General features: G+C 44.6%; 1 protein-coding gene across 1 annotated transcript in view; it reads right to left on the bottom strand.

Annotated features, from left to right (window-relative positions):
• The window catches only part of NUP93 (nucleoporin 93), a 97,371-nt gene extending 72,484 nt beyond the window's left edge, over positions 1-24,887 (bottom strand). The window contains exons 1-3 of the mRNA XM_029075791.2: positions 24,855-24,887; positions 16,434-16,711; positions 13,333-13,450 (exon numbers count right to left, since the gene is read on the bottom strand). Coding sequence (XP_028931624.1) covers positions 13,333-13,450; positions 16,434-16,612 — 297 coding nt within the window. The 5' untranslated portion in view covers positions 16,613-16,711; positions 24,855-24,887. The remainder of the gene's footprint in view (positions 1-13,332; positions 13,451-16,433; positions 16,712-24,854) is intronic.
• Between the last annotated feature and the right edge of the window lie 2,398 nt (positions 24,888-27,285).

The following is a 27,285-nucleotide window of genomic DNA, read 5'->3' as shown; positions in this document are numbered from 1 at the left end:
TGCTCCGATATCAATGTTATATCACACCATTAAAGTTCTCTGGGCAGGTACCAGGAAAACTACTCAGTGCCCCTGATGTTTATATACCTGTTCATTCCCAGAAAGATGTGTTGGATTTCTTTTAATGCGGGGAAGTTGCTACCCTTTATCTACAGCACAGTCCTTGCTGGTGTGAACCTTTCATTTAAATGGCAAGGAGGCTAGAACAGCTGGAGATTTTCTTCCACTGCAGCTCTCATTTGCTTTGTCATCTTTGAAGTTCTATGGCCTCCTTCCATCTGCTCCATCATTGGCCATTTGGAAACGTAAAGGCTAAACCGTTCACTTCGCGAGGATCCAGAAGGAAAAGCAAAAAACTCCAAACCACATTGTTCTCAAGGATATTGGATTACACAAGAATCTCCACCATCTGCAATGTCGAATTCCATATGAAAAAAAGTGGAAACAGACAGGTTTGTTTACTCATTTCACCAGTACTGAGAAGGAACATGGGGTAGTGGATAGAGCACGGGCCCGGGAGCCAGAAGGGCCCGGGTTCTAACCCTGGCTCCACCACTTGCCTGCTGTGTGACCTTGGGCAAGTCAATTCTGTGCCTCAGTTACCTCGTTTGTAAAATGGTAGTTAAGACTGTGACCCCTACAAGGGACAGACACTGCGTCCAACATGATAACCCTCTATCTATCCCAGCACTTAGAACAATATTTGGCACATAGTAAGCACTTAAATACCATTATTATTGTTAACATGGTGCCTAGAAGCAACAGCAGGGAACAGTTACCATCAGATAGATTTTAACTCTGCATCTTCCTAAGTAGGAACAGAGTTTTAAACATTCACTAGGCTAAACTAGGGTGCAGTGATGGTAAGCAGCTTTCTCCTCTATCAGAGTGTAAGCTCCTTGTGGGCAGGGAATGTGTTCCTTCCATTATTCTGTACATCCCAAGCAACTAGTACAGTGCACTGCACCGAGCTGACGTTCAATAAATGTAACTACTTCTCTGTGCTCCTACTACATGCAGCTTTGCAAAACCACCTGAATCTTGACCCGCAACACCCCTGTGATTCCAAAGGATTTCTCTTGTAGCAATTGTGCAGAATTTTCAATGCTTTGGCTCTAATATGAATGACTGTCAAGTGTATATATATATATATATATATATATATATATATATATATATATATATATATATATACACACACACACACACAATAATATGAATGGTGTTGGAACCAGAGCATAAGTTACCAAAAGAGAAAGTTCAGGATATGAACTCATAAGCAGTACAAGGTCCAGTGTGCAATCTTCTCAAACTCTTAATCCTTAAAAAGGAGATTCTCGTGAGTTTAACTGCTGACCCACTCAGAGGAGAAATAGGATCACTCCAAAGGAGAGAAGAAAAGAGAATTGCTAGGGAGAGAGAGAATGTTTCGTGCTACAAATAACAGCCTGCCTAGAAGTTGAAGGAAAACAACTAAGAATTGGAATGCACTGCACTTCACATCAAAACCATTAAGACATCCTGATCCTGGGTGGGAAGCAAAGTAAGCTGATGTCATAGGCATGACTGGGTCCCTAGATGACAATGTCAAGATGATGTGGTTGGGGGGAAAAAAAACCCTCAAAGTACAATCATCTTGCTAACATCTTCTGACTGATTTTTAAAATAGCACAAATCTTCCATTTTGTCTGAGAAATTCATCACGGTGTTGGTTAAGTGCTTACTATGTGTCAAGCACCAAACTAAGCACTCGGGGGTAAATACAAGTTAATCAGGTTATTTCACCTCTAAAAGTTTTCCACAATCCCCTCCACCTTATGTTGCCTCCCTACTGCTTCATCCGTGCACCTAATCCCATCTCAACCACACTTTTGTACACATCCTTAACTCAGTTACCTCCCTTACCTGCAATTTCTTTTAATGGATGCCTCTTCCGCTAGGGCAGGGTTGGTCTACCTGCTGTTCTGTACTCTCCCAAGCGCTGAGTTCAGCACCCTGCAAAAAGTGCTCAATAAATACCACTGATTGACTGATGGATTGAATGCCACTCCCCAGCTTTCTGAGTCCTGCCTGGGCAGGGAACGTGTTTACCAACTCTGTTATATTGTACTCTCTCAAGGGCTTAGTACAGTACTCTACACACAGTAAGTGCTCAGTAAATACGACTGACTGATCGATCTGGCGTAAGACAGTGGCTGATTTAGCCACCAGAATCAGGCCACAAAATCAGGGGTAGACCAGAAAATGATATGTGTATCTCGAGTGGGGGGGGGGGGGGGGGAGGGAGAGAAGCTTTGAGACTTTCCATTTTATTCACTGCTTCAATTATCCATGCTACTGCTTCTTTCCAGTGGTGTGATAATTGAGAGATTACAGTAGGAGGCAAACACCTCAACTAACGCTTTGGACCTAACAGATCTTCATACCTCAATTGTTTATATATTACTTCTACCCTTCACTCACTTTCTCACTGCATCACTAAGAAGTATGGGACAGATTTTGTTACCGGTGAGGAAACCGAAGCCTCAAGTTGTCTGAATAACTGGATATGAGATTCTGATTCCTGTCATCTCCTTTGCGACAACTCTATAGTAAATGATGGATTTTTTTTCCCAGCTAACAATTAAATTAGGCTAAATCCCAACTCTCCTAAATTACATTACCCCCTAATGAGCAAAATGGTATCCTATGATGGAAGAAAAAAAACTGAAATAAAAACTGGTGTGGTGGGGAAACTATCATTTAATTATGGAGGATACCACCACCTAAGATTTCCAAACCACCGTTTGTCATAAAAATTCAAAGCACTCTTGCAATTACCTCATTTACTGTCATGCATTTGTGAGGTAATAAGGGGTAATAAGGACAACTCTCCAGAAATATCAGAGTTTGTACCCAAATGTCTTTAGAGTCCTAAGAAACATATACCTTAGGAGGTATCTGACATCCCCCTGCCAACCACATTGTACACACTGAACTGCCTTCAGCACATCTAACTTGGGAAAGTTCCTTCCCCATTCTGGGGCCTCCACAAATGTATCTCAATGATGATGACTGCTCAGCGCTCCATTTTTTACTGTACTATGAAGAGAGTGTCAAATATGAGGTTTAAAAAAAACTAGGCTTGTGTATATCTCTCATTCGTGATAATGGCTCAATTTTTCTGGATGGCTGCGTTTTACAGAAAGCAGATGGGCACAGTATCCTACATCTGATCATTTTGTATTTGTCAGCTTGAAGCTTCAGGCAGTAAAAGTTGAAATTAAACAAATACTACCCAGACAATACAACAGACCAACAAAACACCTAAATAAACTCTCAATTATCCACCCTGTGCATTATCCTCATTCCTTGCTTCTCCTCCTACTAGTTGCCTGTCCACCTCATTAGCGCCACTATCAACAGGGGGTCAGAGAAATAAAGGATATAAAATTCAAACCAGTAAAATTTTGCTTTTTATTAACATCACTAGTGAACTTCTGGAAAGGAAGAAGGTGGTAAGTAGGAGTTGTAACGGTAGTGTTCATTATGGGCTAAGAACTGCGTTAAGTGTTGAGGTAAAAACAGGGCACCTACATCAGTCATGGTCCCCACTCTACAGAGTCCCCTTGTCCTGCTACAACTAAAAGTTAGAAGAGTTTGGGAATTCAATTTGACTCTGGAAGTCACCTTCTCGGGGAGGTGGTTTAATGTCTGTTTCTTCCCCTAGAGGTAAAGTTGTTATGAGCAGGGAACGTCTCTGCTAATTCTGTTGTATTGTACTCTCCCAAGCACTTGGTACACTGCTCGGCACATAGTAAGTGTTCATTAAATACAATTGATTGATTGGTGTTGCCCTGGCCATGGAAGACCTGGCCGGCTCTCTGGGCCACACGTCTAATGTTGGAAATGTGCATCATTCTCCCTAGCATACCCCCTAGTCTCATCTTGCAGCCTTGAGAGACATGAACAGGTCTCAGACAGACCTCCTTCAGGAAACCTCATTTTCCACTGGTCCTGCTCCCAAGAGCCACCTTTAATCTTCCAATCCCATTGGTTAATTCCTCACTCCCACCCTCTCTCCCTTCCAACTTTTCATCACTTTAGTGTTGTTGATTTTTAACTGAATGTGTTTGTGTATTATTTTCCTCTATATCTATTCTGCCCCCTAACTTTTTAGATTTGTAAGCCTCTTTGTTGACCGGAGCCTGTGGCTGGCCCAATACCCTTGTACTTTTCTCAAGCATTCAGTACAAAACCATGCTTTACACCACAAAAGCACTTGATGGTGAGAATCATGACACCAAAAATAATAACCTAAATGCCTTCAGGCCCTAAAAACAGCAGAGGTATACCACTGGATTGGACTGAGAGTATAAGCCCCACGTGGGACAGAGACTATGTCCACCCAATTTGCTTGTATCCACCCCAGCACTTAGTAGAGTGCCTGGCACACAGTAGGCACTTAAATACCACAGTAATTATTATTATTATTATTCACTGCCATAGACCCACTCTGAGGAAGGGTAAAGTACTGTAGATGGGGAAAGGAATACTACTCTGTAAGAAAAAGCCACATGGAGGATGGCTGGCTGGCTGGCTGGGAAAATGGCTTACTGCAACAGCAGAAAACTGCCTGAAAGGGGAAGGGAAGGGAGATGAGGGAACAGAAGGGGTGGGGAAAGGAGGTAGCTTCACTCGAACCACTCCCAGACTCTGTGAATTTGATTTCTTGCTTTTCATTGTAGATGTTGTGAATCCATGTAACCAGAACCTGTATAAAATGGGGGAAATCTGTAAGCCAAAATCTGGTTACGTACCAAATGTAGTACCAACCAAAATGTAGTCTTTTCTGCTTCCCAAAATGGAGGATGCATTATTAAATGTTACCAGTGCCAAATGCCTTTATTCTCTAAGCCTGCTGCTGTCAACAGTCTGTTCCCAGAGCTGAAGAAGATGAGTTCCCTGCCCCTCCAAAGACTCTTGGTCCGTGAAGGGGTTCATGACTCTCAGGCCCTCAGAATAACCTCCGCCCCACCCAAACCCCACAGTCGTTCCAGGGGAGGTCTACCCTGAACAATCCTTTGAATCTGAAATGGCCTCAGTCTCGAAGGATCCCACATTAATGGGATTTACCTGTATTTCTTTTCAAAGATGACCTTCCTGACCATCTACCATATGCAGGTAGAAACAAAACTGATGCATAAGCAACACGTCCTTTCAATTTTATGCACATAGTAGGCCAAATCTACACTATTTTTGTGAAGACAAATCAAGGGTCAAAACCCCCCCACAAAACACAAAACTCCACCTCTCCCGTTTCTTAAAAATAATCAAAACAACCAAAGATCGGTAGAGTGCAATGCAGTCAAGATATTAGATTGCTTTAGTACTCAATCAGTTTTATGATTATCAAAGCCCTTTACCTTCTTATAACTATCTAAAAACAGGCTAAGAGACTCAAACATGCTTTGTTCATTTACCGGCCTGCGGGCAGGAAAAGGAAGGAAATCATGAATATTTCATTTTAGTTGCTATATGGTTGGCAGAGCAAGTAAAATCAATTACTATTGAGGATCTATTCTTGTAGATGACGCATCAGCTTTCTCCACCCCAATCTTTTAACGTTGTTCTTATCCTCTGTTTTGAGATTCATTTGCTCTCTTTTTCCTACGGATTGGGGAATTTTCATGATGATCGGTGTAGGAAGTACCTTCTAAGACCAAAAACACATACTGAGTAATTTCCTAAACAGAGGAGGTTCACACTTCAGATCTGTTTAATTCTGATAATATTCAGAACCTTTGGCCTTCCTTTTCTCCTTCCTACTTTACCTCACAGACCTCCTGTGACAACCCATCCATATATTTCGTTCATCTAACACTAATCTACTTACCATACCTCAATTTCATCTTTCTCGCCACTGATCCCTTGTCCACGATCCCTCTCTGGTCTGGAGCTCCCTCCCCGTCCACACGTGAGAGACCAGTATTCTTCCCCATCTTCAAAGTCCTACTAAAATCATATCTCCTCCAAGATGCTTTCCCTGACGAAGCTCCTACTTCCCTTATTCACCCAACCTTCTGCTCCACCTATGCCCTTGGGTCTGTAACTCTCTAAGCCCTTTGATTTTCACCCCTCCACCACAGCACTTATCCACCTGTAATCTATTTTAATGTCTGCCCCCACCTCCCCCAATCTAGTCTGTAAAGTCCCTGTGGGAGGGGATTATATCTACCTCTTCTACTATACTGTACTTTCCCATGTGCTTAGTATAGCATTCTGCACACAGTAAGCACTCAAATATCAGTGATCGATTGATAAAGTAGTACTTCATCTTCGGTCAAACAGGTCAAATATTAAATGACTTCCAGAATAACAGAGGAAGACATGCCCATTTATATTAACAGAATTAACTGTGAAGTTTGATCATTATAGAGTTTGTTGCATCTTTGCTATTCCACCAGTGTGACTACAGATATTGGGGGCGTTTACATGGAAAGGGTTTTAGTGGTGTGGGTGGATGTGAAGGTGGTCCATCCATCCTGAAGCGAGGAAGTCAGGGACAGAAATTTGTTGTAACAATTGCCTATTCCTGCATGCTTTTCTTTTGACTAATAGACCCCACTAGTAAGAAGAGATATTAGTGGGAAATCAGCACAACAGAAATGAGACCAATACAGAAAGGGAAAAAAATAATTGGCAGGGAGAAAGAAGAAGGAAAAAAAAAGGACTTATTGAGCCACAGATTTTAACCTAATTCCAAGGGGCATGGCTTGATGGGAGCCATAAGGATAAGCCTGATTAATTTTTCTCCTGATGAAAAGGTGTCAACTCATAAACAACAAACTCTAATGTAACCTGAAGTGTACAAGAAAAGGTAGGTTATTCCCAATCCAGTGTATCACCACAGAAACCTCTAAAATTATTTTATAAATTGCAATGGATAGTGATTGCTTTGAAACTCTAGGGGTTGGTGTTGCTTAGCAATAAGACCTTGGAGAATGTGGTTATTGTAGTTCATTAACAGTGGCTGGGCAAAGGGGTGTGAGCATCAATGGTATTTACTGAGCTACTCCTTGAGCAATGCCCTATACTAGGCACTTGAAAGAGCACCAGAAGTACGACACAGATGTGGAGTGTTATAGAATCAGTTGCCTTACTAGGGTCTTGAATTGACTCAGTAGTTTGACAAATTGTACTTTCCAAGCACTTAGTACAGTGCTGTGCACACAGTGACCACTCAATAAATACGACTGAATGAATGAGAAATGCTTAATGGTTTTCAATTTAAAGACTATAAGCAGCACTGGCCTAGAGGATAGAGCACCAACCTGGGATTCAGGAGCACCTGGGTTCTAATCCCGGCTCCGCTACCTGTCTGCTGTGTGACCTTGGGAAAGTCACTTCACTTCTCTGTGCCTCAGTTACCTCATCTGTAAAATGGGGATTAAATATTGTAAGGCCCATGTGGGTCATGGACTGTGTCCAATCTAATTATCTTATATCAATCCTGGCGCTTAGTTTAAGCTGGCTCAGGTCAGTTGTTTTGTGTTTTTTTAGCATAATGCCTGTTCAATAGCTATAGCTCTTAAGTCCACTATTACACAGTTCCATAACCTCTCATGGCTAAAAAAGATCAATGAACATTAAAAAAAAAGATATCCATGATCATCACCTGCATGTATCAACAGATTTTTTGATGTTACCTCTGCTGGCTGAAGCAATTTTTTAAAATGCATTCCCATGGCTATGCTAACATCATTGATTATGACAGACAAGGAAACAAAACCCTATATTAATTTCAAGCTCCATTAGAAACATGGAAAAGATAATCAATGTTTAGCAAATAGAAATGGCCAATCTATATGGAGGAAAATGCCTTTTCAGGACGCTAAGTAACACACACAATGGGTGGCGCACAGTATTTGGCAGCAGCCCTTTAAGGATGTGTCAGCATTTCCACTTACGAGCTGAATTTCAAGGGTCTTATAAATTGGCATAATAAATTCACGCTGACTTATATTCGACATATGGGATGCTGCTGCCCTCCCATCTCAAAAATTTGGACTATCTGAAAAAAACAAAGAAAATCTACCCACAATCAGCACATCAGATGGTGTGGATTCCTTTGTTGTTTTGAAAACAAAATCTGGACACGTCCAAGAATGTAAACTTTTAGTATTTGGAAGGGATTTTCTCTTTCTATCATCCAGGTATTAGTAATGATAATAAAGCCAATAACTGGCATTCATTAAGTGCTTGTTAAGTGCCAGGCACTATTTTAATCACTGGATTAAATACAAGATAATCAGGTCAGACACAATCTCTGTCCCACAGCTGGCTCACAGTCTAAGGGGAAGGAAGAATAGGTATTTTACCCCCACTTTACAAATGAGCAAATTAAGGCACAGAGAAGGTAACTGACTTGCCCAAAGTCACACAGCAGGCAGTGGTGCAGCCAGGATTAGAACCCAAGTCCCCGGATTCCCAGGTAAGGCAGCCAGCTAGGATACTATTTCCCTGGAGAGAGACTCTCCAACGTTATCAAAATCCAACAGGTTAAAAATAGGCATCATATGATTAGTTGGGGAAAAAAAAACACTTTGCAACTTATTTTTGCTAAAGCCTCTGTATTAGCCAAGAAATGAAATTCTAACCCTACTTGAAAAAGAAGAAACTTTATTCTTAGTAGAGTAGAATCAGGCTTTTACCAGATGTATTTCCACAATGGTAAAAACCTACTTCAATGAAAAAATAAAAATCGCTCTTTATGAATTTTAATACCACAAGATGAAAGTGAGATAGGATAAGAAGCAGCGTGGCTTAGTGGAAAGAGCATGGGCTTCGGAGTCAGAGGGTGTGGGTTCTAATCCCGACTCCACCACCTGTCTGTGTGACCTTGGGCAAGTCGATTAACTTCTCTGAGCCTCAGTTAGCTCATCTGCAAAATGGTTAGGATTAAGACTGTGAGCCCCTTATGGGATAACCTGATTTACCTTGTATCTACCCCAGCGCTTAGTACAGTGCTTGGCATATAGTAAGCACTCAAAAAATACCATAATTATTATTATTATGAAATTTAAATTTATTAGCATTAACCCTCCTGGTCTACTTTTGTAAGGATCCTAAAATGCCAGAGACAACAAAGAAAGCATTTCTGTGCTGGCCTCAAAGAAAAATAATTCAGTGTAGAGGCTTCTTTTCTGATTTAAGACTCTTCTAATAGAAACCAAATCAGTGCCATGGATAGCCAGCAAAATAATATCAGTAACACTAATATTGCTCACTAAAATCTAATGCCCTCATGACTAACCATTGCCAAAGCTAAACTCTCAACCCCAAACACAGTATGGAAAATTTCTAGATTAAAAATAAGAAAAAACTCAATCATATTAAGGAGATTAGGGGGACTAGAGAGAATCTGAGGGGAAAAATATATTTACCATCTAATCAGGAGCCAATTTAATGGAAGAAGTATTATTGCTTTGCATTTTGGCAGAATCTTTACAATGTAAGAACAATAAAAATACTTACTAGGTCAGGCCAGTAGCCCACTCTGCTCAAAGCTGTTTTTACCAATGGCTCCATCCTCTCTGAGCCATTCCCTTTTTCACTGGAGAACACTCAACATTTACTTGAATGTGAATGTCTCACCAACAAGGCTAATTATTCGTCTGGCCAAAGATCACTTGTAGCACTACACTTTTCTTGTAAAACCCCTTTAGCCAGTCAACAAAAATGGATCAGGTATCCATCTGATTCACAGTTAGCTTGAGTAAGATCCACTTATCCACAATACAGGTTTTCACTATGTGTTTTGCAGAAAACATTTTGGAGAATTAGGGACCATTCTTCTGATAAAACACTATTATCGGGAAAAACCCAATGCGATGTTGGAAGATATCCACGGACACCAGTCTTTTTTCCAAGTTTTTTTTCTAAATTTGTGACTTGTCCAGAACAAAACCCCGGCTTCATGGGATAATTTAATGTGTGTGTTACTTACTTGTCACTCTCCTTGACACCCATCTTCAGGGTTAAGTACTAACAACTCTATTTCTTCTAATCAGGATTCATTATCCATAAATCTACTCTGCTCCCCTGCAACGTGGCCTAGTGACTACAGCATAAGAGTAGGAATCCAAAGGCCCAGGTTCTAATACCAGTACTGTCAGTGATCTACCGGGTGAACTCGGGCAAGTTACTTCGCCTCTCCGAGCCTCGTTTTCTCATCCATAAAACGGGGCTTAAATACTACCTCTTCCTACTTCTTGAACTGTGAACCCTGTGAGAGGCAAGGAATAGTGTACAACTTGTTAATCTTGTATCTCCCTCAGCATTTAGAGTACTGCGAGACACATAGAAAATTCTTACTAAACACCATGAGGTTCCCCAGTTTATGATCATTGCTCCTCCCAGGCTCACCATCTTAAATGAGCTCTTACTTCCCCCATCTCCTCCTATCCATTGTCATTCCCTTCACCATTCCTGGAATTCATTCCCAATCAGAGCAGAATAGCCGAATGGATAACGCACAGCCCTGGGAGTCAGGGCCTGAGTTCTAATCCCAGCTCTGCCACTTGTCTACTGTGTGACCTTGGGCAAGTCACTTCACTGGGCCTCAGTTTCCTCATCTGTAAGATGGGGATTAAGACTGTGAGCCCCTTGTGGAACATGGACAATGTCCAAATCGATCAGCTTGTCTCTACCCCAGCACTTAATACATGGTGCCTGAAACATAGTAAGTGCTTAACCAATACCATTATGAAAAAAAAGCCTACCTGAAATCCTACCTCCTCCAGGAAACATTCTTTGATTAATCCCCATCACAGTCGGGTCAATCTAACAGTACCGTAACAGAAACATAGGTACCAATATCATACTGAACTCTGTACTCTATTCATATTCGTAAATATTCATCTTTCCATTCCCCCGCTAATACCACCCTCTAGACTGTGAGCTCACTGTGGGCAGGAATGTGTCTATCTGTTGTTAAACTGTACTCTCCCAAGTGCTTGGCACACAGTAAGCACTCATAAATACGACTGAATGAATAATACCAGTCCTAACTGGTTTTCCCGCTCCCACTAGTTGTAAATGATGTCTTTCTACCCATTGATCCTATTAGATTGTAAACTCTTTAAAGGCCTTTTAGTTCTACTGCATATCCTTAAGCAGTGAAACCAAATAAATCGTCCTATTTTTCTGTACCCTTCTCGAGCCCAATGACATTTTCGGCATAAACTGCTTTCTAGAGTAATGAATTCCATATGCTCCCTTACTGACTACTTGAAAAAGTACTCTTTTTTGGTTAGTTTTGAAGCTACCACTCTATAGCTTTGTCGGGTGCTTTCTAGCTCTAGACTTTTGGGATCTGGTGAACAATCCATGTGTGCCCTTTCTCTATAAATTTAGACTTCAAAAATATCCTCTCTGAGCATTCACCTTTCCAGACTAAAAGTCCTCATCTTTACACACCCTCCTCATTTGGAAGTTATTCCCATTAGTTGCCCAGTTAATCAACGGTATTTACTGAGTGCTTACTATGGGCAGAGCACTGTACTAAGAGCTTGGGAGAGTACAAAACAACAGAGTCATGCTCTGTTCATGACAGACATGTTCCCTGCCCACAATCATCTTACACTTTAGAGGGGCAGACAGTCTTTTCTTAAAAAAACATTCATTCTAATGTTTTATCTAGATCTTTGACAGTTTACAGAGTATGGATAGTAAGTTCAGGATATTAAATTTAACTGGATTTTTTTCATTTCCTGGTACAGCTAATGGAATCAAATTTGCAGAAGAGTTTTTAAGCAATGAATTCAAAACTTTCCAACTGATGTCAACTGATACCAGTAAGATGAAATACATGGAAAAGGATCAGGAAAACCATCTGCGATTCAGTAAAGTACAGCTAATGTGCAGAGGCCAATTCTTCAATTCCTGGGATTAAATCCATTAGAGGGCAATCTATGCTAAACTGAACACTGCCAAACAAGGCAAGGACCTGGAACTCTGCCCAACCCTCGATCTGTGACCATCGGGCCGCCCGACCTAGACCGTGGCGGTGGGTGGAGCTTAATAGTGAGGGTCCCGCGTCCCTTCAGCTGCTGATGGTTTCTAGTGGCTTTTCTAACACTCAGGGCTGGAAACCCCATTCTCCAGTGACTTCTTGCACAGCCTTGGGGGATGAGATGAAGCTCCCTAACCCCCATAGCTGGTAAGGCTGCCCAGTCCTGGGGCCTACAACAGAGTGCAGGGTTAACGTATGAACCAGTCCTGGCTGGTGACTCCAGGTTTGTAAGCAATGACTTAAGGAATAAGTCTTTCCACACTATCGGTCCATGGGAAATTGAATCACGGCCCACAGAGGGATTTTTCTCATTTGACTTACACTATTTTGAGGAGGATGAACAAACCAGCCAGAGGGCTCTTATCAAAGGAAATGGGGCTTTGGTGTTGGCAGGGGAATTGAGAGAATCAGCTGGGAAGAGCTGGCATTGCCGAACTTGGAGGGAACAGTGGGGAACCAGTAAAAACCCCAACCCCTATGCCATCCTTTCTCCAAACGGTTCCCTCATAGCTGGCTCTCTCCTCAGTCCTTGTCACTAAATGGTAGTCGGCCAGAGGGGTTGCTTATCTGGATGGGAAAATATCGAGCTGTGGATCTAGCCCACGGAGAGTCTGGAAATGATCTGCAAGCAGGGACACAAGCGGCTACCCTCTTTTGGAAAAACTCCTGATACGAACAAGGGTTTCTGATAGCTGAAATCCTTGCTGCATTACAGTAGATGGCATTTATATGAGGGGTTGAGGGTTTTTTGTAATTTTTTAATATGGCAGGATGATTTTTTGGAACTCCCAATTGTTTCACTCACTTAAAATATATTTTTATATGTCCACAAGATGTGTTGGTTAGCCCGCTCTGGAGGCTAAAGGCGGAAATCATTTTGAAATTCAGTCTTGCAGCCTTGTGAACACTTGATTTTCATCCACAGGTACATATCCTTATTCTCTCCCATTTCCCCTGTCTCTAAGTTATTATAAGGCCTGTCTCCCCCTGTAGACTGTAAGCTCCTTGTGGGCAGGAATCACATCTACCAACTCTATTGTACTGTACTCTCCCAAGCATTTAGCACCCTCTAAGTGCCCAATAAATGACTGACTGAGGAACACTCAAAAAATACACACACTGACAAACGCCGGAGCTGCCACGCTGCATTTCAAGTCTTTCCCAAAAAACAGAAAAGTAAGCAATAAAGAAAGTCTTCGAAAGCTGTATCAAAAAAGCTCATACATTTGTTGAGGGTTCTATCTGCATCACTTCAAGGACAACTTGATTGCTCTAACCTGTATATCTGTATCCTTCACAGGTTCAAGAGGCTCAAATGTAGTCGCTGCACTTAAACTCTCCAGCCGCTGTGAGATGTGAGAGATGTCAAGTCCTCTGGACCCAAGAAGAACCGACCTGTTGGGGGAAAGAAGGGAGAGAGAACAAGATGGAATCAAAATGGGACTTAAACGGCTAAGATACTTAATGCTTAAAGAGGAAAATATTCTTCTAGTATTTAAATCAGTGGCTTCGTGGATACAGTATAATCACTCAATATCTACAGCTATCTTCTACCTTTCTAGTAATTCCTGCAAACCAGCTACTGCCTATGCTAATGGACAAGGTGCCAAAGTCACCTAAAAGACTATAGTCCCAATTCTAACCTGATCTTTAATACTGTGTTTTTCATCCTTAACTTGACCATCCACGAAATTAGGACACCACAACAAATCCCTCTCCTCTCACTGGGATACAGAGGGAATGAATAAATCCAATTTTCCCCAGTACCGACATTATTCCCTGGTACTAAATTAGGTGCTTGGGGAGGAGAATTTGCTTCTCCAAGCCGTTAGGGTACTACTTAATGCACTTCAACAGGAACGCACTGTGCTGCAGTAATAAAGAAAGAACCCAACTTATTTCTACAAAATGACTTCTCTCCGGGAAGAGAAACCAAATCAAGAGGAAATATCTGTACAATATTTTGAGGTTCTCTGAAGAAAGGTTCCATTAAACCTGCAGGCACGATCAGATCAAATATAGATGCTCATAATGCTTCCGGTTCTTAAGCCTGAAAGGATATTGAGATTTAAGCAGTGAAAGATTTTCCTACTGTCCATATTATTCCCTCTAGAACTGCACAGCCATTAAATCTTTCCAAACATTAAGATGCTACCAGATACTGATCCTGCACTTACATGCTGAACCCTAGGTTTTTTGGCTGAGGTTTTTGAAGTCACTTTCAGAGGCGACACAGTTGGATATTTTAATCTAAACTTTAGTCTACCCTCTATCTAAACTGAATCTTGAATTGAAACTGCAATACTAACCAGAATTTTCTTCATGGGATTTCTTTCTACTTATAACTTTTCATTTTAATTCTATCACAGTCTCTACTAGTTACATTTATTGTACTATAAGAATCCATCTAGGAATATACAAAAGATTACCAATCTTTTGTTTGCTGTATACTTATTCCACTCTGCCCCAATTTCCCAAACTAGTCTCTTAAAAGGAAAAAAAAACACCCCACCAAAAAGCAAAGGGTTCACAGGAGAAACAACGAAGAAGAGGAGAATACAATCAACTAGCAGGTTAATAGATAATAATTTTCCCATAAATCCTTTAATAGGCAATGACCCTAATGTAATATGTTCATTAAATCATAACTGAACCCAATTAGTAATAGTAATTTATAGTAGTACTTAGAGTCCTAAGGGCAACACAATATATATTCCCAAGCACTTAATACATTAGCAAAACATGTTCCCTGTCCCAAAGGAAATCCTGGTCTAATAATATCTTATTACTTTCCACTGCTAGTACCAGTTTTGCTTAAAATTCACTCACAATCTAAACTGTCCTGTCCCAGAAATACCAATAATTTATGGAAGGCCAATAGTAAAGGAAGTTGAATTTGGGGGGGGGCGGGGGGTTGGTGAGGGGGAAGAATAGGGAGAAACTACAGAGTCCAGGCTGGATAATGTACATGGAAAGCAGGCAGGCAAATAATATCTAAAGGCTTATACACCTTTTGAGCTTGAGCAAGACAGGCTAAGGAGATCCTTGCTCGGACTGCCTTTAAGTCTACCAACTGAATATTACCAATCATTTGGATTTACTGAGCGCTTACTGTAGGCTTAAGCACTTGGGAGAGCAGAGTGTAACAGGTTGGTGGACACATTCCCTATCCACAATGTACCAGAATCACAATGTAACTTCAGGTGACAGAGGGGTATGGCCACAGAAACGTTTGTAACAAGGTGCAAGAGAAACACAGTGATGGCCTCAAGATCCCCATATTCTTGTTTTTGACATGACCCAGGTGTCAAAACATTCAGTGAGTCTGGACCTAGGAAGCTACTGCTTAGGAAAGACAGAATATTCTCTTTATACATAGCGTTCTGAAAGTTTAAAAAACCCAGTAAACTAGATCACGGAACAGAATGTGACAATTTCAATATTTTCAGAATAGACAAGAATGAGGGGCAATGGAAAGAACGTTTTCCATCCCCTCTCCTGGATTTTGGAGGCAGACAAATCAATGTCTCCTCAGGCATTTTTGCCCAAGTAGACAGTCAACCAGACAGCCAGTAAGCAATTTCCCCCTGCTGAAAATTCTCAGTGTTTTAAGACTCAATCTTCCCAGCTCGATAATTGGCATAGAAAAAACTATGCCTTCAAGGCCTTTCAGTGGAAGTAAAGTGCAAAGATTTTCCCCTCGTTTCTTTGCAAGCCTCTAGAGATGCTGTGATGAAAAGCCTTGCAATATTCCCGCAGAAGAGGATCCCTCCACACTCTGCTAACTTTTTCCACTGGCTAAGTAGCGAGTTTTCCCCGCGCTTCTTCATACCCCCTCCAGATGGTGATGATTACAATACTTCTATGTGGTCTGCAATCTTTCTCTTGTTGACCAAATCCCCACAATCCTGAAAAGTGCTTGACGCATAATAAGCGTTTAACAAATACATTATTAGTATTATTAATAAAGGAGTTGGAGTTAATAATAATCATATTTATCTATCCACTACGCTATGCTGCTTCTCCCGAGGCTAGGTATCGCATCTGCATTTTACAGGTGCAGCTGCAGCTATGACTTCAGAATACTAACTCCACCGTGACTTTCTTCTCTCCCTCAAGACTGTAAGCTCATTGTGGGCAGGGAATGTGTCCACTATATTGTCCTCTCCCAAGTGCTCGGTACAGTGCGCTGCACACAGTAAGCACTCAATAAACATGATGGATTGATTCTGTTACCCACTGGGCAGACAAGTACATTTTTCTAAGCAGCGTGGGTGGCTGCCGAGGAAAGATTCCATCAGGAACGACGGATGAGCCAAGCTTGAGCCGGCCCCCAGAGGCTCCGGGTGCCAAGGCGACACCCGCCCGGATGACTTACGCCTTGACGTCTGCGGTCTCCTGAGATGTGCGGGTCAGAGTGCGAGAGCGCAGCCGCTCCCCCGCCTGCTGGATCTCCTGTAAGTTGCGTTCGACGTGAGGAAGCTCGGCGATGCCCTCTGTTTCGGCTGCCAGCTGTTCTGCCTGCTGGAGGAGCTCGCCAAACCCTTCCGTGTCCATCACGGGGACGGGAGAGGAGCAGGAACCTAAGACGACGGGAAGGAGAGGCTGAAAAATCCTGGGGAGGGTGTCGGTCAGGTTTCCTACAGGCCTGGTTCTCTGTGGAAAAGCAGATGAGGAGATCAAGATCTTTATCAATGGTTCAGGTGTGACAATCCAAGAACAACAGTGATGAAGAAATGAGTAAGATTCCTGGACTCCCTTGGCATTCCCCTCACCCACCCCCAGACCAGGTGAGAGGCTCAGAGGGTTCAATCAAGGCCTAAAACAAAGTTCGTCACATGCAACTCTCTTATGGGGAATTAAAAATGCCTCTCTTCTCCAACTCCCACTACATATCCAAACAGCAGAAGTGATAATATCAGCATCAGATAAGGCCATCTCCCTAGAGAAAGTAGCAATATCAATGACCATGTGTTTTTCCTTTTAGTATGGGCCTGTGTTGTTAGAATATAATCACTTTTAAGCCAGAATTTTTTTAAAGACAGAGTTCACATCTAAGCTCAATCAAGCAATGGCATTTATTATGTCTCTGACTACTGTTGTCCACTAGGAAAACTACTTGTGTCTTATGTTGTCGAGTCGTCTTTGACCCACAGAGACTTCATGGACACATCTCTCCCAGAACGCCCCGCCTCCATTTGCAGTCGTTCGGTAGTGAACCCCCAGAGTTTTCTTGTTAAAAATACTGAAGTGGTTTACCACTGCCTTCTTCCATGCAGTAAACTTGATTCTCCGCCCTCGACTCTCTCCTGGGCCGCTGCTGCCCAGCACAGGTGAGGGAAAACTACAGTGATTTGTAAGGAAGAGCTGTTGCTTCTGACGATACGGTCTTCCAAGAACTGTTTATTTACTTCTAACTTAGCAGTGTTATCGCAGTTTGTTGACTCTGTGACTTATTGCTGCTCATAATTCATTGCTATAGATCTTTGTTTCTGCAAATCCCTACTTAAACTGTGAGCTCCATATGGGACAGGGATCTGTCTGATCTAATTATACTGTATCCACCCCAGTGCTCTGCACAGTCATCAGGGTATAGAAAGCATAATCATAAGAAAAACTGGGTACCCTTAATGCCACAGAGAAAGAATAATGAATATCTCAAATTGAGCAACTTAAGGGGGATGAAATGTATAAAGGTGACCAATTCAGACCTAAACAGAAGGTCCAGCAGAAATTTTAGTGTTCATTTTAGCACCCTGAATAGGCTAAGCGACAAACATTCACCACCATCATCAACAGCATATAATCAGCACCTGCTTTGTGCAGAACTCTGTACTAGACATAAAACTTGGGACAGAAAACTCTTATTTTATTACGCCTAACACTACTCAGAGTGCTGTTCTGACCAGCATAATAAAAAACTAATTAGTCTTAGAGATGCATCCCTAAAACAGAAGATAAGAGAGACAATGGGATTATGAGGAAGCCCTTTCCACATTCAGTAGAATCAAAGACTGTAAACTCCTTGTGGGAAGGGCTCATGTCTACCAATTCTGTTGCACTGTACTTTCCCACGCACTCTGTAAAGTGCTCTTCACTGAGTAAAAGCTCAATAAATTGATTGGTTCAGACTAAACAGTAAAGTGCTGAGATCCAGAAAAGGCTGTCTCTTCAATTGTCCTGTTACTTCCTCCATTTACCTCAACTTTGAAGCTTAACTTTTAACAACAGTATAGTTTGATTCACTCAATCTTATTTACTGAGTGCTTACTGTGTGCAGAGCACTGTACTAACCACATGGGAGAGTACACTACAACAATAAACAGACACACTCCCTGCCCACAATGAACTTACAATCTGGGGCGGCGGGGGAGAAATCAGATCTAGATCAGACCCCATTTCTTTAGCTCAAAGTCAGTGTTCTGGTAGGAAAAGTTTTTTTTTTTTTAAAAAAAAAAGAGTAGTTAGGGCAAAGGAAGGAAGCAGAGGGCTGGATTATCAAGAATTTCTGATGCATAGGACCTGAATTAATAATGAGGTATTACTGTACTTGCGTTACCCAATTTATCTATTACATCCTGGAATTTTACTGATTTCATCGAGGCTCCTAGAAGCCTGAGAAATCACTAGGGAGGAGAGAGAAAAGCAGGAAATACATACTACCCTACTGTTTCTTTAAGACAAAATTATCTTCATAACAGACTAAAGTGCAGGAAAAGCCATTAAATGTCTTTCGGTAGAAGAGCTTTTAGAGAGACTTGGCACAGCCTGCTTCAGGATGTTCACTGGTATCCGTGATGCATGGTAAGGCATTAACTTGAGTAAGACAGGGAATACAATCTGCTGGTGCCAGGAGAAAAGCAGGAGGCCCAAACCACTCTGTTCCCAAAGAAATGACAGCAAACAACATGGGCCCAACACTTTCTAGAGGTGCAAATAGTGACAATCTTAGATTCACGGTGATGCGATTTAGGTTAAACAGTCATCTCACTGATGTCGCTCAAACTCCGTATCGGAATTCGTTATTTTGAATGATGGATCGAGAGGAAAAAAAGTTTTTCTTTGTCTCCTTTTCTCACTGGCTTCTTGGATATCACTGCCAGAAGTAACCTGCACCTGGGGAAAGGGCTCAGGGCAAACACCTTCCTCCAAAACCAATAACTGATGCTCCACATGTCTGAGAGACAGGGATAAGGAAATAACTGTCGACATGGCATAAAATCAAATTAGAACTAATCTTCGACAGGTCTTTTCCATTATTCATCTGACCTAGAGCCATAAATGGGACTTGGCTTCTCAGACTGCACAACAGCCAATATAAAAACAATCAATTCACTTAAAAATGGTTCCCAAACCTAGAGTTGGGCTGAGGGCTTCAAGGCAGTCAGTGCTTCTTATGCTTCACTCCAAAAATTAGAAGACTAAGAACAATTTCAAACAATCTCATGAAAGAATACTCTTATACTTTCTCAAGTGATAAGTTCCATATTCTGCATACAGTAAGTGCTGAATACCACTGATAGAAAAGGTGAGTATTAGTCTACAGAAGAAGAAATAGGAGGGTGAACATTTACTGAATCCCCATTTCACAGATGAGGACACAAAGAAGTTAAACGACTTGCCCAAGATCACAGAGAAGGAGCATGTTGGAGCTGGGATTAGAACTCAGGTCCTGTGACTCCCAGGCCCGTGCTCTTTCCATTAGGCCATGCTGTTTCGAATGGTATTTATTGAGCACCTTGTGCTGAGCACTGTACTAAGGATTTGGGGGAGTACAATATAACAGAGTTGGTGGACACGTTCCCCGCCCACCATGCTATTACTCTTAATAGTATGCATTAGACATTATTTGGTGATGACTGAGAAAAATCTACATGAGAGCAATTATACTGCAGCAAATTAGAGCAATGTACCACTATTCAGCTGATGGTATCATCTTCTTTCACACATTAAAAATCACACTGACCACTTGGGAGAAAAACTGTTAATATCTCAATCCTATTTACTAAGCACTTACTGTGTTCACAACACTGAACTAAGTGCTCAGGAGAGTACAATATAACAGAGTCGAAGCAGCGTGGCTCAGTGGAAAAAGCACAGGCTTTGGAGTCAGAGGTCATGAGTTCGAATCCCAGATCTGCCACTTGTCAGCTGTGTGACTTTGGGCAAGTCACTTCACTTCTCTGTGCCTCAGTTACCTCATCTGTAAAATGGGGATTAAGACTGTGAGCCCCACGTGGGACATCCTGATTCCCCTGTGTCTACCCAGCGCTTAGAACAGTGCTCGGCACATAGTAAGCGCTTAACAAATACCAACATTATTATTACCTGGCAAAAGAACTAAAGCTGAAGGGGACTTTTAGAGATGACATTGCCCAGATCCCTGCTTCCAGGTAGAACACAAACTGGTGATCGGTTACTTTAACAACACAGGGGAAAAAAAACAAATTGGACTTGTTCAGAAGAGTCTAGCTAATGTTTTCCTAGTTCAAGTTCCATTGTATTCAATCTGTCAGCGAATCCTGTCGGTTCTCTCTTCACAACACTGTTAAAATCCACCCTTTCTCCTCTCCATCCCAACTGCTACCATGGTGATTCATCTGCCTCGACTACTGCACCAGCCTCCTCGCTGACCTCTCCTCTCACCTCTCCTCAGGTACCCCCAGTGGCTGCCCATCCATTCATTCATTCATTCAACTGCATTTATTTTGCACTTACTGTGGGCAGAGCACTGTACTAAGTGCTTGGGAAAGAACAATACAGCCATAAACAGTGCCAACCCCCGCCCACAACGAGCTGGATCAAACAGAAACTCTTTACCATCAACTTTAAAGCAGTCAATGGGCTCACCCCCTTCTACCTTACCTCACTAATCGCCTACTACAGCCCAGCCAGGTTCCTGTACATTCCAAGCGCTTAGTACAGTGCTCTGCACATAGTCAGCGCTCAATAAATACTATAGAATGAATGAATACTCCATTCCTCCAGCACCGACTTACTCACTGTGCCTCAATCTTGCCTACTCCGCCGCCGACCCCTTTCTCAAGTCCTCCCCCTAGCCTGCAGCTCCCTCTCTCTCCACATGTAGTAATTAATTATGGTATTTAAGCGCTTACTATTTTCCAAGCACCGGTCTAAGTGCTGGGGTACACACCAGGTAATCAGCTGGGACACAGTCCCTGTCCCACACGGGGCTCACGGCCTAATCCCCATTTTCCAGATGAGGTAACTGAGGCCGAGAGAAGTGAAGTGACTTGACCAAGGTCTCCCAGCAGACATGTGGCAGAGCCGGGATTAGAACCCATGTCCTCTGACCTCCAGGCCCGTGCTCTTTCCACTAAGCCACACATATGACAGACCACCACACTCTCCACCTTCAAAGCACTAGATTAGACTGTAAGCCCGTCATTGGGCAGGGACGGTCTCGATCTATTGCCGATTTGTACATTCCAAGCGCTTAGTACAGTGCTCTGCACATAGTAGGTGCTCAATAAATACTATTGAATGAATTAATTACTAAGATGACATCTCCTCCCAGGGGCTTTCTCCGATTAAGCCCTATTTCCCCATCTCGCTCCCCCTTCTGCATCATCTACTCATTTGAGTCTGTGACCTTTGGGCATTTGGTATGTCTGCTAATGCCACTGTAGTGTACTCTCCCAAGTGCTTAATACAGTGCTCTGCACATAGTAAGCACTCAATAACAACCATTGTTTGATATCTGCCCCACCCACAATCCCACAGCACTTATGTACAAGTCTTTAAATTCTATATTATAAAGTATTTATATTAACATCTGTCTCCCCCCTCCAGACTGTAAACTCGTTATGGGCAGGGAATGTGTCTGCCGACTCTATTACACTGTCCTTAGTACAGTATTTTGCGCATAGTAAGCACTCAAGACCATCATTTGAGTTTAGTGGAGTATGGTTTAACCGTTTATTACAAAGTACTGAGAATCCTCTAAGATCTAGAAAGTGTGGAGGGCTACGTTGGAGTTGCTATAGGGTACACGCGAAGCCATAATCTGCCCCTACAGCATTACGATCCGCCCCTCTAGACTGTGAGCTCGATGTGGGCGGGGAATATGTACATTTGCTGTTGTACACTCCCAAGCGCTTAGTGTACAGTGCCTTGCACCCAGTAAGCACTCAATACAGACAAATGTACAAGCTTTTAGTATGGTGCTTTGAACACTAAGTGCTCAATGTGCATGAACAGTGCTTAGTACAGTGCTTTGCACACAGTAAGCACTCAATACGCATAAAAGAATGAATAAGCGCTTAGTACAGTACTTTGCAGACAATAAGTGTTCAATGCATGTACAAGAATAAGCGTTTGGTTCAGTGCTTTGCACACAGAAAGCACCCAACAACTACGACTGAATGAATGTAGAGCCTAAACGCCACAAAACGAAACCCACGTACCCGCCGGGAAACTCCGTGCCAGTTCTGTGCCCGGGTCGCCCAGTAACAACAATAACGGCATTTATTACGGCGCTTACTATGTGCCAATCACTGTACTAAGCACTGGGGAGGATACAAGCCAATTCATTCAATCGTATTTACTGGGCGCTTACTGTGTGAAGAGCACTATACTGAGCGCTTGGAATGTACAATTTGGCAACAGATGGAGACAATCCCTGCCCGACAACGGGCTCACAGTCTAAACGGGGGAGACAGACAGCAAAACAACACAAGTAGTTGGGCATCAATACCATCAAGATAGATAGAATCATAGATATATACACATCATTAATAGAGTACTAAATAATACATACAAATATACACAAGTGCTGTGGGGTGGGGAGGGGGAAGAGCAGAGAGAGGGAGTCGGGGCGATGGGGAGGGAAGGAGGGGAAGAGGGAAAGGGAGGGCTCAGCCTGGGAAGGCCTCCTGGAGGAGGTGAGCTCTCAGGAGGGCTTTGAAGAGAGTTAGTTTGGCGGAGGTGAGGAGGGAGGGCGATCCAGGACAGCGGCAGGACGGGGGCCAGGGGTCGACGGCGGGATAGGCGAGACCGAGGGACGGTGAGGAGGTGAGCGGCAGAGGAACGGAGTGCATGGGGTGGGCTGGAGAAGGAGAGAAGGGAGGTGAGGTAGGAGGAGGCAAGGTGATGAAGAGCTCTGAAGCCAAGAGTGAGGAGTTTTTGCTTCATGTGAAGGTGGACAGGCAACCACTGGAGGTTTTTGAGGAGGGGAGTGACATGCCCAGGGCGTTTCTGTAGGAAGATGAGCCGGGCAGCAGAATGAAGAATAGACTGAAGTGGGGAGAGACGGGAGGAAGGGAGATCAGAGAGGAGGCTGACACAATAATCCAACCGGGATATTATAAGCGCTTGAACCAGCAAGGTGGCAGTTTAGATGGAGAGAAAAAGGGCGGATCTTGGCGATATTGTGAAGGTGAGACCGGCAGGTTTTGGTGACGGATCGGATGCGTGGGGTGAACGAGAGAGCCGAGTCAAGGACGACACCGAGGTTGCGGGCCTGGGAGACGGGAAGGATGGTCGTACCGTCCACGGTGACGGGGAAGTCAGGAAGAGGACGGGGCTCGGGAGGGAAGATGAGGAGCTCAGTTGTGGCCATGCTGAGTTTTAGGCGGCGGGTAGAGGTCCAGGTGGAGACATCCTGGAGGCAGGAGGAGATACGAGCCTGAAGGGAGGGGGAGAGGGTAGGAGGGGGTAGGAGAGGCAGGCAAGAGGGGGCAGGAGGAAGCAGGTGGAAGCAGGAGGGGGCAGGAGGGGCAGGCAGGAGGGGGTAGGAGGGAGCAGGCAGGAGGGGGCAGGCAGGAGGGGGTAGGAGGGGCAGGAAGGAGGGGGCAGGAGGGGGCAGGAGGGGGCAAGAGAGGCAGGCAGGAGGGGGCAGGAGGAAGCAGGTGGAAGCAGGAGGGGGCAGGAGGGGCAGGCAGGAGGGGGCAGGAGGGGCAGGCAGGAGGGGGTAGGAGGGGGCAGGCAGGAGGGGGTAGGAGGGGCAGGAAGGAGGGGGCAGGAGGGGGCAAGAGGGGGCAAGAGAGGCAGGCAGGAGGGGGCAGGAGGAAGCAGGTGGAAGCAGGAGAGGGCAGGAGGGGCAGGCAGGAGGGGGCAGGGAGGGGGGCAGGGAGGGGCAGGAGGGGGCAGGAGGGGGGCAGGAGGGGGGCAGGCAGGGGCAGGAGGGGGCAGGCAGGAGGGGGCAGGAATGAGCAGGAGGGGTAGGAGGGGGTAGGAGGGGTAGGAGGAAGCAGGAGGGAGCAGGAGGAAGCAGGAGGGGGCAGGCAGGAGGGGGCAGGCAAGAGGGGGCAGGCAGGGGCAGGAGGGGGCACGAAGGGGTGGGAGGGGGTAGGAGGGGGCAGGAGAGGGCGGGAGGGGGTGGGAAGGGGTATGAAGGGGTAGGAGGGACCAAGAGGGAGTATAAGGGGGCACAAAGGGGCAGAAAGGAGCAAGAGGGAGCACGAGGGGGTATGAAGAATGATAATAATCTTGGTATTTGTTAAGCGCTGACTCTGTGCCGAGCCCTGTTCTAAGCGCTGGGGGGAGATCCAGGGGTATCAGGTGGTCCCACGTGGGACTCCCAGTCTTCATCCCCATTTTCCAGAGGAGGGAACTGGGGCCCAGAGAAGTGAAGTGACTGGCCCACAGTCCCCCTGCTGACAGGCGGCGGGGGCGGGATTCGAACCCATGACCTCGGACGCCCAAGCCCGGGCTCTTGCCACTGAGCCGCGCTGCGTCAGGCGACGCTGGGTGGTCTGAAGGGGCACGAGGGGCGAGGAGGAGGAGGAGGAGGAGGAGGAGGAGGAGGAGGAGGAGGAGGAGGAGGCGGCGCCCTTACCTGGCCTCGAGGGGAGGGGAGGAGAAGAGCCTCGCGCCGCCGCCGCCTCGCGCCGCCGCCGCCTCGCGCCGCCTCCTTCTCCTCAGCCGCCCGGCCTCCTTCGAGGCGCCGCCGTCCGCGCGCCGCCGCCGCCTGCTCATTGGACGGCAGACGCCCCTCCCGGCAGCCCCCGCGCGCCCTCTGACAAACTAACTTTATTGACAGCGCGCCGCGCGGACAGGGACACCGCGGCCCCGGGAGAGCGCCCCGCGGGGACGGGGGACCAACTCACGCCCGCCCGCCCTCCCTCCCTCCCTCCCTCCCCCCCTCCCTCCCCCCCCCCTCATTCCTTCTTCAGTCCTTCCTTCGTTCCTTCGTTCATTCCTTCGTTCGTTCATTCATTTGTTCGTTCAGTCATTCGTTCATTCGTTTGTTCGTTCATTCATTCATTCGATCGTTCATTCCTTCGCACATTCATTCATTCGTTCATTCATTCATTCGTTTGTTCGTTCATTCATTCATTCGTTCGTTCGTTCATTTGTTCATTCGTTCATTTGTTCATTCGTTCATTCATTCATTCGTTCATTCGTTCGTTCGTTCATTCATTCATTCGTTCGTCCATTCATTCGATCGTTCATTCATTCATTCATTCGATCGTTCATTCATTCGTTCATTCATTCATTCGATCGTTCATTCATTCATTCGTTCATTCATTCGTTCATTCATTCGTTCGTTCATTCATTCATTCGTTCATTCATTTGTTCATTCATTCGTTCGTTCATTCGTTCATTCGTTCGTCCATTCGTTCATTCATTCGTTCATTCATTCGTTCGTTCATTCATTCGTTCGTTCATTCATTCGTTCATTCATTTGTTCATTCGTTCGTTCATTCATTCGTTCGTTCATTCGTTCATTCATTCATGCCATCGTACTCATTGAAGCAGCGTGGCTCAGTGGAAAGAGCCCAGGCTGGGGAGTCAGAGGTCATGGGTTCAAATCCCACCTCTGCCACTTGGCAGCTGTGTGACCGGGCAAGTCACTTCACTTCTCTGGGCCTCAGTTCCCTCAGCTGTAAAATGGGGATTAACTGTCAGCCTCACGGGGGACAACCTGATAACCCTGTGTCTACCCCAGCACTTAGGACAGTGCTCTGCACATAGTAAGCGCTTAAAAAATACCAACATTATTATTATTATGGAACACTTACTGTGCACAGAGCACTGGACTGAGCGCTGGGAAAATACAGCTCGACAACAGATAGAGACCACCCCGGCCCGACAACAGGCGCACAATCTAAAAGGGGATGGCAAGAGCCAGGGTTTTGGGAGTCTGAGGTCGTGGGTTCTAATCCCATCTCCGCCACTTATCAGCTGGGTGACTTTGGGCTAGACACTTCACTTGTCTGGGCCTCTGTGACCTCATCTGGAAAATGGGGATGAAGACTGGGAGCCCTATGTGGGCCAACCTCATTACCTTGTATCTACAGTGTGGCTCAGTGGAAAGAGCCCAAGCTTGGGAGTCAGAGGTCATGGGTTCTAATTCCGCCTCCAGCACTTATCAATTATATGACTTTGGGCGAGTCACTTCACTTCTCTGGGCTTCAGTGACCTCATCTGGAAAATGGGGATGAAGATTGTGAGTCCCACGTGGGACAACCTCATTACCTTGTATCTACCCCAGCGCTTAGAGCAGAGCTTGGCACATAGTAAGTGCTTTACAAATACCATCATCATCATCATAATGATAATAGTATTTGTTAAGCGTTTACTATGTGCCAAGCACTGTACTAAAGAGCTGGGGAGGATATGAGCAAATCAAGTTGCTCATGAAGCAGCGTGGCTCAGTGGAAAGAGCGCGGGCTTTGGAGTCAGAGGTCATGGGTTCGAATCCCGGCTCTGCCACTTGTCAGCTGTGTGACTGTGGGCAAGTCACTTCACTTCTCTGTGCCTCAGTTACCTCATCTGTAAAATGGGGGTGAAGACTGAGAGCCCCACGTGGGACAACCTGATTCCTCTGTGTCTACCCCAGCACTTAGAACAGTGCTCTGCACATAGTAAGCGCTTAACAAATACAAATACCAAGTTGGGCACAGCCCCGTCCCATGTGGGGCTCAATCCCCATTTTACAGATAAGATAATGGAGGCACAGAGAAGTGAAGTGACTTGCCCAAGGTCACGCAGCAGACAAGTGACAGAGCTGAGATTAGAATCCAAGTCCTTCTGACTCCCAAGCCCATCCTCTATCCACTACGCCATGCTGCTTCAGGGGATCTGTGTTCTAGTCCTCCCTACTTTTTCTTTTCTTTAGGGTATTTGTTATAATAATAATAATGGTATTTGTTAAGCCTTACTATGTGCCAAGTACTGTTCTAAGCGCTGGGGTGGATACAAGGTAATCAGGTTGTCCCACGTAGGGCTCACAGTCTTTATCCCCATTTTACAGCTGAGGTAAC

The sequence above is a fragment of the Ornithorhynchus anatinus genome, chromosome 11 (assembly GCF_004115215.2).
Source record: "Ornithorhynchus anatinus isolate Pmale09 chromosome 11, mOrnAna1.pri.v4, whole genome shotgun sequence".
Lineage (NCBI taxonomy): Eukaryota > Metazoa > Chordata > Mammalia > Monotremata > Ornithorhynchidae > Ornithorhynchus > Ornithorhynchus anatinus.
This window is presented reverse-complemented; position numbering and strand designations above follow the sequence as displayed.